A 10622-nucleotide genomic window follows, 5' to 3' on the forward strand; every position below is an offset into this window, starting at 1 on the left:
ATGAATCCTGTGTGGAAGTCACAAACCACCCCTTGATGAACCAAAAAACTCATGATCAATTATTCTCAGCGATTTCTCATGTTGAGAGAAATATACACAAATAACCCTAAGGCAGAAGAGAAATAAAGAAGTCACTAAATATGAAATTAGAGAATATATAGCAGCCATCAGCAGGCAAGAATACCTTCAAAACATCCCAGAACTGAAGAACTAAAAAAGAATATATACATCCAGTGTCTTTAAATTTTATCTGTAATTAATTGTCAGGGTAAGTGATTCTGTACTGAGGAGGAACCTTAAACAACTGAGACTTGCAAATAGTGCAAACTAGGTCCCATGGTGCCTCTTCACAGCTTATTTATATCATAGCACATGAAGGAGTAGTTTCTATTGAGAGTATAAAATCATTAACTGATTGCACATCTGTCATTGTGGCCAACAGAAGAGTACTCTAACATTCCCTATGTCCACCTGCTCCAAGAAACATTTCTTCCCAGGAAGGGATTCTGATTCCTACCTGTGTAAGTAGCTTAGAAACCCTGAATTCAATATATTAGGACTTGGTTAATAGTTCACAGACTTACGATGTTAAACAGATAAAATCATTTTGCCTATCAAATAGTTCTACCAAGATGTGTAAACGCTTTGTGCTATCATCATAAAATGTGCAGCATTTAAAACTAAACTAGAGCAATTTTCTACCCTTTTAATTATTAGTATTTGCATGCTGAATTCTTCTCTTGGGAACAGTTGACATGTAGCTAAAAAGCTTAATCTGCTGATTTTATTGTCAATGTATGTAATTCTTACAGAGGGAAACTAGAACTTACACTTTTTCCAAGGAATAATTTAACAAGAATTAATTGGTCACTTGATTCAGATCATTGCTTTAAATTTCACTTTACATTTGACAAAAAGTACCTTATCAAAATGCAAGAGACACTCTCTATTATTTAATACTACCTACTGATATAATCAAGGTTTCTTTGAGGAAACATTCAGTTTACATCCTTCTTTTCTTTCTTTAAGAATACTATCTACACTCGTTTTAAACTACCTAGTCATATAAACTAGGGCTAGCAGAAATAACTCTCATGAAACCTTGAATACCATGCTGCATTTGATTTTCAGGGCACAGTTGATTCAGTACCCAGGGACATGCACTAGGTTCCAAATTGTACTTTAGTTTCCTCCTCTTCATTTCACTTTGTGAGTATGTAGCAGACAGATTTTTTTTTTTTTTTTTTTTTTTTTTTTTTTTTGCCCCCCAGTGGAGAAGGTGGCCAGTTCTCAGACAGAGGAAGAGTAGAAACCATAAATGAGAGCTGTCTTTATCCAAGGTGCTGAAGAGCACCCTGCGGCATTCTGCTACCAGGTGAATGGGTCTTGCCCCAGGACAGTACATACTCTGGGCATCCAGTTGGTCATCTACCTGGCCTGTGCAGCAGGCATGCTGATTATCGTGCTAGGGAATTTATTTGTAGCATTTGCTGTGTCCTACTTCAAAGCGCTTCACACACCCACCAACTTCTTGCTGCTCTCCCTGGCCCTGGCTGACATGTTTCTGGGTCTGCTCGTGCTGCCCCTCAGCACCATTCGCTCAGTGGAGAGCTGCTGGTTCTTCGGGGACTTCCTCTGCCGCCTGCACACTTACCTGGACACCCTCTTCTGCCTCACCTCCATCTTCCATCTATGTTTCATTTCCATTGACCGCCACTGTGCCATCTGTGACCCCCTGCTCTATCCCTCCAAGTTCACAGTGAGGGTGGCCCTCAGGTACATCCTAGCAGGATGGGGGGTGCCCGCAACATACACTTCCTTCTTCCTCTACACAGATGTGGTAGAGACAAGGCTCAGCCAGTGGCTGGAAGAGATGCCTTGTGTGGGCAGTTGCCAGCTGCTGCTCAATAAATTTTGGGGCTGGTTAAACTTCCCTTTGTTCTTTGTCCCCTGCCTCATTATGATCAGCTTGTATGTGAAGATCTTTGTGGTAGCTACCAGGCAGGCTCAGCAGATTACTACATTGAGCAATAGCCTGGCTGGGGCTGCCAAGCATGAGAGAAAAGCTGCTAAGACCCTGGGCATTGCTGTGGGCATATACCTCTTGTGCTGGCTGCCCTTCACCATAGACACGATGGTCGACAGCCTCCTTCACTTTATCACACCCCCACTGGTCTTTGACATCTTTATCTGGTTTGCTTACTTCAACTCAGCCTGCAACCCCATCATCTATGTCTTTTCCTACCGGTGGTTTCGGAAGGCACTGAAACTCACACTGAGTCAGAAGCTCTTCTCACCGCAGACACGCACTGTTGATTTGTACCAAGAATGATTCCTTCTACTAAATGCAGGCAAGGAGTAGAACCTCACAGGAAGGATGAGCGGCACTGTGACCGTGGGCTGTGTGGTGTTGGGTTTGTGGGCATGCTTCCAGGACAGCATGGGTTAAGTAGAAGAGAAAGACAAGCTCCTTAATTTGGAAAAGGGTAAGCACTCCCCTCATTCAATGGTATTATAGTACGTTGGAGGAAAAGGAGAGCAATAAATCGTCTTAATATCCACTGGATAAGCCTGAACACTGTGCACGTATTTGATTCCTCATTCATTGCTTCCTTGAAACAACTAAGATGCAACGATGGAATGAACAGAGCACTGAGGTCTGGCTTCCTGAGTTCTCACACTGGTTCTGCCACACGGAGCAGTCAGGAGAGATATCAACAACCTTTGAATCCTCCCTCCCCCCACCACAGAGTTTCCTCAACTAAAATTAGGTGTTTGTACTATTTCCTTTCTACTAGGTTCTTAAGTGAAAATATGGCATAATCTAACTTCAGGAAACCTGGTTTCATATTTCATAATCATAATCAAGTGTCTAGAATGTCTCTTTCTCAAAGTGTTCATTTTAGAATCCCCATCTCCTAAAATCCCAAGCACTAGGCTGACTTGTCAGCCAGGTTTGTCCATTGTGATAATCACTGAGTAAAAGTATCATATTCTTGAAGGAATGTTTTTCTTATCTTTTTGAATAATTTAAACCTGAACATACTTGGAATATTTTAAGTGGTAATTATCCACATCTTTTCATCTTATTATTTCTTCCTTTAAATTTTTCTCACACAAGTTAGACCTGCTATCTTTCCAGGAATACCAGCACATGTTTTTGGTTTTGCTTTTTGTAAAAACAAGCTCCTGTGCCACATGCTTGCTCAGAATTGAACCAAAGGTTTCTCAGCAGCGATTACTAGTAAGGGCCCGAGCACCTTTATGTACAGCCTGCCTGTCTTCTCCTGAATATTTTCCTAAAGCCTCTAATCACCATTCCTTTATATTTATTACTGAGATTTTTTCAAATTAATGATTGCTTATTTGAAAAACTTCTTTATGAATTAATTCAAAGCCTCAAAGCCTCTCAACTACAGATGCACAGATAGGTGTAGCTATAGATACAGATACAGGTGTATCAATCTCAACAGGTAAACTTAGACAATGAAGGAGCAAATGTGTTTCAAGAGCAATTCATATGTCAATAGTCAGATAAGCAGCCATTAAACAAGTACTTAAAACAACCATTCACATCTCAATAATAATCATTAAAGGAGTGACTGGGTGCAGTGGCTCATGCCTGTAATCGCAGAATTTTGGGAGGCCGAGGAGGGCAGATCACCTGAGGTCAGGAGTTCGAGACCACCCTGATCAACATGGAGAAACCCTGTCTCTACTAAAAATACAAAATTAGCTGGGCGTGATGGCACACGCCTGTAATCCCAGCTATTCGGGAGGCTGAGGCAGGAAAATCCCTTGAACCTGGGAGATGGAGGTTGCAGTGAGCCAAGATTGCAACATTGCACTCCAGCCCGGGCAATAAGAGTGAAACTCTGTCTCAAAAATAAATAAATAAATAAATAAATAAATAATCATTAAAGGAGTAAAAATCTTATTTTGTCAATTAAGTTAGCTAAAATGGGTTTATCCCATTTATGTACATATAGATTTATGGAGAGAGAGAGAGGTGCTATTAACCCCAAACTTTCCTCCTTATTTAAAAAAATTGTTGTAAAAATATTTTTCTATATGTATTCTTTAGTGCTTAATTTTTCTTTGGAAGTAATTATAGCTTCTTTTTTGTTGACTCTTAGGCATTATTAAATAAATTACAGATAAATTATAAACTAAAACTTATCCGAGCATATATAGTTTTGAGTTATTAAGAAGCTAGAAATACTGTGCCTTTTGTATAACAATAAATATAATTTGCAACCCATAAGTGAGTCATTACTTTAAAAAGCATTTTTTTCTCTTACCTTTCTAGAAATAAGCCACCCCATTCCCAATCAACCAGGCATAGCAGTCTCCATCTTGGAAGTAAGAGACCCAGCTGCTTCACAAGGTGGAGCTCTGAACTAGTCACTTAGATAGAAGCAAGAAGTGATTCTGCTTCTTGCATATATTATTGTTTCCTGTTAGGTGGAGAAGGCTGCCTTAGCCAGATAGGCCCCCAATGAAAAGAAGGGAAGGAACTAACAGTTACTGAGAACCTATGATGTTCTGCATCTCACTTAATGCCTATAAACCTATGAGGTGGATATTATTACCCTTACAGGGCACAATAGATGAGGCCCACAAAGATCTGGTAATCTACCTTGGCATCCTTACTTGAAAGCTCTTAACCTATCTTCTTACTTGAAAGCTGTTAACCTGTCTACTATTTCTCTGAAATATTGGGGAAACCTGGACAGCTAATAAATCTGTGAATAGGACTAACACTGAAGAGCAGATAGGAGACTCCAGTTTCCAGTGAATCACAGAAACACCAGGACATGAGTGTCATGATACAATGTTTACATCACCAAAGAACCAGGGGAGAATGAGAACAAGAATTGCACCTTCAGTGGACACCACAAAGGGAAGTGTGAGCTGATGGGTGGAGAGGGGAGGTGCCCGACCCCAGAATTTGAAGCCCAGCTTTTTCATCCTCTTTGTTAGGAGAATAGAATGTAAGAAGCAAATCTGTTGCACCCAGAAAACTGGGTTAGGCCCTTGGACAAACGAAAGCCTGTACTCAATGACATTCTCTTGAGATCTCAGTAGAGTGTCTGTGGTGATAATAACCCTTAGTCACTCTCTCTAGCTGAGTGAGAGTTAACCACATGTAAGGCAAGTGTTATTGATTTTTTGTGCCATGGATGTTTTTGACACTCTAGTAAAGACCACAGACCCCTACTCATGATGAAAACTTCTGAGGGAATAAAGTTTTTAAAACATGGAATTATAAAGAAAAACAATTATTAGAATATTATTATATAAAAATCTTAAAAATAGTCAAATTTGTAATATAATCATATGTGTGCTTCTTTTTGAAAGCATCAAATAACAAGATCTGCTGGCAGGTGCAATAAAACTACTGTAATTTCAAGGTAGTGAGGAGCATAAATGAAATTTTATTTTATTTTATTATTTATTTATTTATTTATTTATTTATTTATTTATTTATTTTTGAGAGGGAGTCTCGCTCTGCCGCCCAGGCTGGAGTACAGTGGCCGGATCTCAGCTCACTGCAAGCTCCGCCTCCCAGGTTCACGCCATTCTCCTGCCTCAGCCTCCTGAGTAGCTGGGACTACAGGTGCCCGCCACATCGCCCGGCTAGTTTTTTGTATTTTTTAGTAGAGACGGGGTTTCACCGTGTTAGCCAGGATAGTCTTGATCTCCTGACCTCTTGATCCACCTGTCTCGGCCTCCCAAAGTGCTGGGATTACAGGCTTGAGCCACCGCGCCCGGCCTAATGAAATTTTATAATATCCACAACAACTATATTGAGATATAAAACCATTAATTTCTATTAGTGACAAACATGAGAGGTAGTGCTAATACCACTGTGGTTTTGCCTATATTTAAAATGGAAGGAAGTGATAAAATTTCAGATAGAGGTTAGTAAATGTAAAGATAGAATTTTTTCCTATATAAGTTCAGGGACCTCCTGATTTAAGAATCTCCTTTAAATGTGAACACTGGGGCATTCTTTTGAGCATGAAAACTTTGTGATCATATGTGAACAGAAGGCAGTGACAGTCACACTTCACTATTAACTACTGAAAGGCTGGAGCCTAATAAAAACTCATGTTTATCAAGACCATTCTGCTGGAAGATTGCTGAACAAGCACAATCATTTTTTGGTGCTTTTGTGCTTGCTTAGAATTTTTTGGTATTTTAAAAAACTTCCTGCTTCATTAAATGTATCAGCATGGTTGTAAATTTCATGATAGATCTTTCTTGTTTTATATAAACCTGACGATTATATTTTTCTACAAAGATCTCTCAACTTAATTATATTATTTTCTTACAACTTAGTCAAACCACATTATAGCTCATCCCAACTGGCAGCGTGTTTAAGTATGTAATACACTTGAGTGTATGTGTGTATGAGTAGAAATAGCTATGTATATGTGTGAGTATATGTTGTGAGTATGAGTAGAAATATGTGACCTATATGCCATATAGATGGACAAAGGTTCTGAGGAAGGCAATTTCCCTAGCAAGGGCCCCTCTGTATTGCTTCTGATTCACTCTGTTTCATAAAGTTAGTTCTGTAGAGAGCTCCGAGAATCAAGAGGTCACACTAACAGTAGCCTACAAAGTGAGAAAGAAGGAGGCCCCTTCTCCTATGCAGAGCTTTACAGGTTGCATACCTTGTCTCTGGAACTCTGATGGCTGCAACATTGCAAATGTAAAGGAAACCTCTGACCATCAAAAAGAAGGGATTCACCATCCTCAGAGCTGGCCCTGGGCACCTATCATATGTTGTCACTAAGAGATTTTGTTTCTACACTTTCCACCTCTATTTTATGCTCTTTTCTCACTTTAGTTTTCCTCACTCTTTACTTTGTTGGAAGGAGCAAATGTCTCAGACCCACTGATGTTGGGCTTGGTTATGTGACTTGCCTCAATCCATCAACATAGACTGATGTGGCACTTGCTATATTCAAACAAAATTTAAATGTAATTACACCTTTCAGTCCAGGTTTTGCACTTCTTCGTTCTTCCCTGAGAACAGATTGTCTCAGTAGGAGCTGCTGCTTTAGCCTGGGTCCTAGAGTAAGAAGACAAGAAGAGCAGACCCATAATTAGCCCACAGCTGGAGCAGAGCTGCAGCCATCCTGCAGCCCTCATGGAACATAAGCAAAAATAAATGTTTATTGTCATAAACCACTGAAAGTCTGTTTGTTGTGCTGGAAAGTTGATGAATCTACATTCATCAAAATCCCTGTGTTTGTTCCATGCTGCCATCTGTCTATTCCGTTTCTGTCCCGCTAACATTGAAAGTACCTGCCAACATTAAGAGTGACCTTTCTCAATTTCCACATCTTGATCTCACCTAAGTGTATTGTGAGGGGCAACACCAGTGATCCTGGAATCGTTTGAATTCACAGGGCAGGCAATTTTCCTGCATGCCTATTCAATTCTTCCCTCTTAGGGAGGGCTTGGAGATCCACTGTGGACCTGGGTCCTGAACAGAAAGCTCAGGGGCTCTGAAAGCCTTGCGTATGTAGCCTGAGGTCCAGAGCGCATGGCCCTGAATGACTTCTCCCAGGCCTTAAGTTTGAAGAAGTGCAATATTACTTCAAATACTTCAAATGTGATTTTTGTCAGCCTCTCTATGTTTATTGGAAACCTGCTATGTGCAGAATGTGATGCTAAAATCTGTTGAATCCAAAATTCCAGAAACGTCAACACTGCACCAAAAAAACTTTCAGTCCAAACAAATGGGAATAACTATAAGTAAGAATAAACAAAGCAGTGTAAAATCAGTTCTCAACAGAGGTGGAACAAAGAGCTACCGTGATCACAGGAGGGAGTTGTGGCTTCTTTCTAGAGGGGCCAGTATTCAAAAGCAAGGGCTAAGGAGTCAGACAGGCCTGGCCAATTTCAAATTGAAGCCTTTTCATTTCCTGTGTCTTGGGTGAGTTACTTACCTCTCCTTAGCCTCAGTTTTGTCATCTGTAAAATGAAAATAATAACACCTATCTCATTGTGTTGTGAAAATGAGATGAGATAATCATGTGAATAAACCAATTGTCATAGTACTTGGCACATAGTAAGTTCTCCATAAATTGTCACAATCACAAAGACTTGATTTAAAAAGAAGTGAAATTTGAACTGGGTTTTAGAGATAGGTCACTTCCCATAGGCATAAAAGGTAGAAAAATATATTTTGAAGTTAAACCAAAAGAGCAGTATACAAACTAATAGCTACTTTTTAAAAACCACCTTTACTAAACTTGAATTCTTATTCAGAAAATCTCTGCAAAGGGGTAAAGTTCAGGTAGGTTAAGAATGTTGTTCGAAATTCATACAGTCAGCAAGGAAAAGAGCTGAGACTTAAACCATCTGTGCTCTCTTGAAGTGTCTATGTGATTTCTGGAACACTACTCTTCCTCTTTTCCAGGAGCAAAAGTTAAAGGACTCAGCTGGGTTGAGTATTGCTGGACATGGGTAAGGTTGAGACAATACAGATGACATGTTTTTGCTTTTTATTTCCTTTTTAAAATAAGTTCTTTGGTTTATAAACTTTATAACTCATTGCATATGTGTGTAATTTAGGAAATGCCCAAAAGCACAGAGAAGAAAATAATTTTTTTCTAACTCCCACTTTCTAGAGAAAACTGCTGTCAACATTTTATACGTTCTAGTCCTTCCACTCAAAGCATGCTGTTTTGAAATACAGTTCTTTGATTGTATTTCTCTATATTTATTTTTCTGTGGGTTTGTAATAATTTGTGAAGCTGATATTCATTTTCTGATTTCCAGGAGAGGGTTATAGTGAGAGACCGAATTAAGGATTCCAGATATGTCAGCATGGTAGGGATGGAAATGGGACAGACCTGAACACCATCCTTGCTAAAACATGAATCATATCAAAAGGCACTGTGCTATTTTCCTATTGCTACAGTAATGAATCACCACAAATATAGTGGTTTAAAACAAAAAAAAATTATTATATAGTTCTGGAGGTCAGAAATCTGAACTGGGTTTTATAGGGCTAAAATTAAGATGTCAGCAGGGCTGTGTTCCTTTAGAGGCTCCGAGGAGACTCTGTTCCACATCTTTTCCAGCTTCTAGGGCTGCCTGCGTTCCTTGGCTTGTGGCTGCATCACTCTGACCTCTGTTTCCATTATTGCATCTCATCTGACCCTGGCCCTCTTACCTCGCTCTTTCCCTCATAAGAACTCTTACATTACATCGAGTCCATATTAATAATCCAGGGTAATCTTCACATCTCAAGATCTTTAATTAAATTGCACCAACAAAGGTCCTTTGACCAAGCAAGGTAACATATTAACAGGTTCTGGGGATTAGGATATGGGCATATTTGGGGAAGGGGGCATGGTGCTGCCTACCACAGGCCCCTAGGATGTTCTTCCCTTCTATTTAATCCAAGACCTTATATCTTCACTATCAATTACTTTGAATGCTGTACTATCAAAGCCACACATTCCCACATGCTTCTGACTTAAAAATGACTGCATTCTCTTGGCTTCCAGCTACACACCCTAATTCAATTCTGGCTTGAAAAAATGTGGCTTTAGCCTGAAAGCACAGCACAGCTACTAAATGACACTAAAGAAAGCACAACTTAAGCAGGAAGACATTTCAGTGGTTGGGTGTGTTAAGGGCAGCTTTCTAGATAACACAACCATCCTGAGGAACAATCAGTAGCTTAGATGAGTTTGACTCAAGTCCTCATGCAGTTAAGTGATGGGAAAGGAGAATTTATTTCATTGACCTGTTGCTCCCGCAACTCAATCCAAGGACTGTTTCTGTGTGTTCTTTTATTTCAGGCCAAAAAGACATTAAGAGAAAAAAAACTCCCCAGGTCTCAGCACTACTCTTTTCTGTGAGTCCCAGGTAGTTCATGTTCTGCTGCTACCGTGGCACTGGTTACCCTGGCCTCTGACACTGAGTTCCACCACAGTCCTCACTACTCTCTTCCTCTTCCCAAGTTTTCAAACTGCTCCACTTTGCACTACAGGAGGCTCTCCTGCAATATGCGGCAGCTCAGTCAGGCAAGCTTAGATCATCTGCTTCCTAACTGACTGTATTTGATGGTAAATGTAGCATGATATTTGAAAGTCTGTGTATTGAAGTCTCTGGGTAGAACCCTGTACAATGCTCTCTGCTACATTCTGACACTTACAGACACTCCTGACCCTAGTCATTTGGTGCATTCCAGACCTGCTCTTCATCCATGCTGTCAGGTGAATTCCTTGCCTGCTTGGAGCTCATTTTCCAATACTGCTTCCCCTGACAGTGCTTGGGGTAATTTTTTCTCTTTTTCTTGTTTTTGGTGGTTTCCATATAACCCCATGATCAAGTCTGTGAATTACAGTCCCAGTGTTGGCTTGACCATCTCTCAAGTAACTTGGGTTATCATCAAAATCGGCTTCTGAGAGCCTTAGCACATCAAACTCCACTGTGGGTACACAGAGAAAGCCCTGCTATGTAGCTCACATGTGCTTTGTATTAGAATTTCTAGGACTGGAAGAAACTTTAGTGGCCATGGATTGGAGTTAACATTATTTCACATTAAGGTCCAATAAGATAAACTGACTTGTCTGAAGTCCCACAAA

The 10622-nt window shown here is 40.0% G+C and overlaps 1 protein-coding gene across 1 annotated transcript in view; it reads left to right on the forward strand.

Annotated features, from left to right (window-relative positions):
• Nucleotides 1-2413, forward strand: part of TAAR5 (trace amine associated receptor 5) — a 28899-nt gene extending 26486 nt beyond the window's left edge. Inside the window, exon 4 of the mRNA XM_050788011.1 lies at nucleotides 1272-2413. Within this exon, the coding sequence (XP_050643968.1) occupies nucleotides 1319-2332 (1014 nt within the window). The 5' untranslated portion in view covers nucleotides 1272-1318 and the 3' untranslated portion in view covers nucleotides 2333-2413. The remainder of the gene's footprint in view (nucleotides 1-1271) is intronic.
• Nucleotides 2414-10622: the final 8209 nt, after the last annotated feature.

This window comes from Macaca thibetana, chromosome 4 (assembly GCF_024542745.1).
Source record: "Macaca thibetana thibetana isolate TM-01 chromosome 4, ASM2454274v1, whole genome shotgun sequence".
NCBI classification, from domain to species: domain Eukaryota; kingdom Metazoa; phylum Chordata; class Mammalia; order Primates; family Cercopithecidae; genus Macaca; species Macaca thibetana.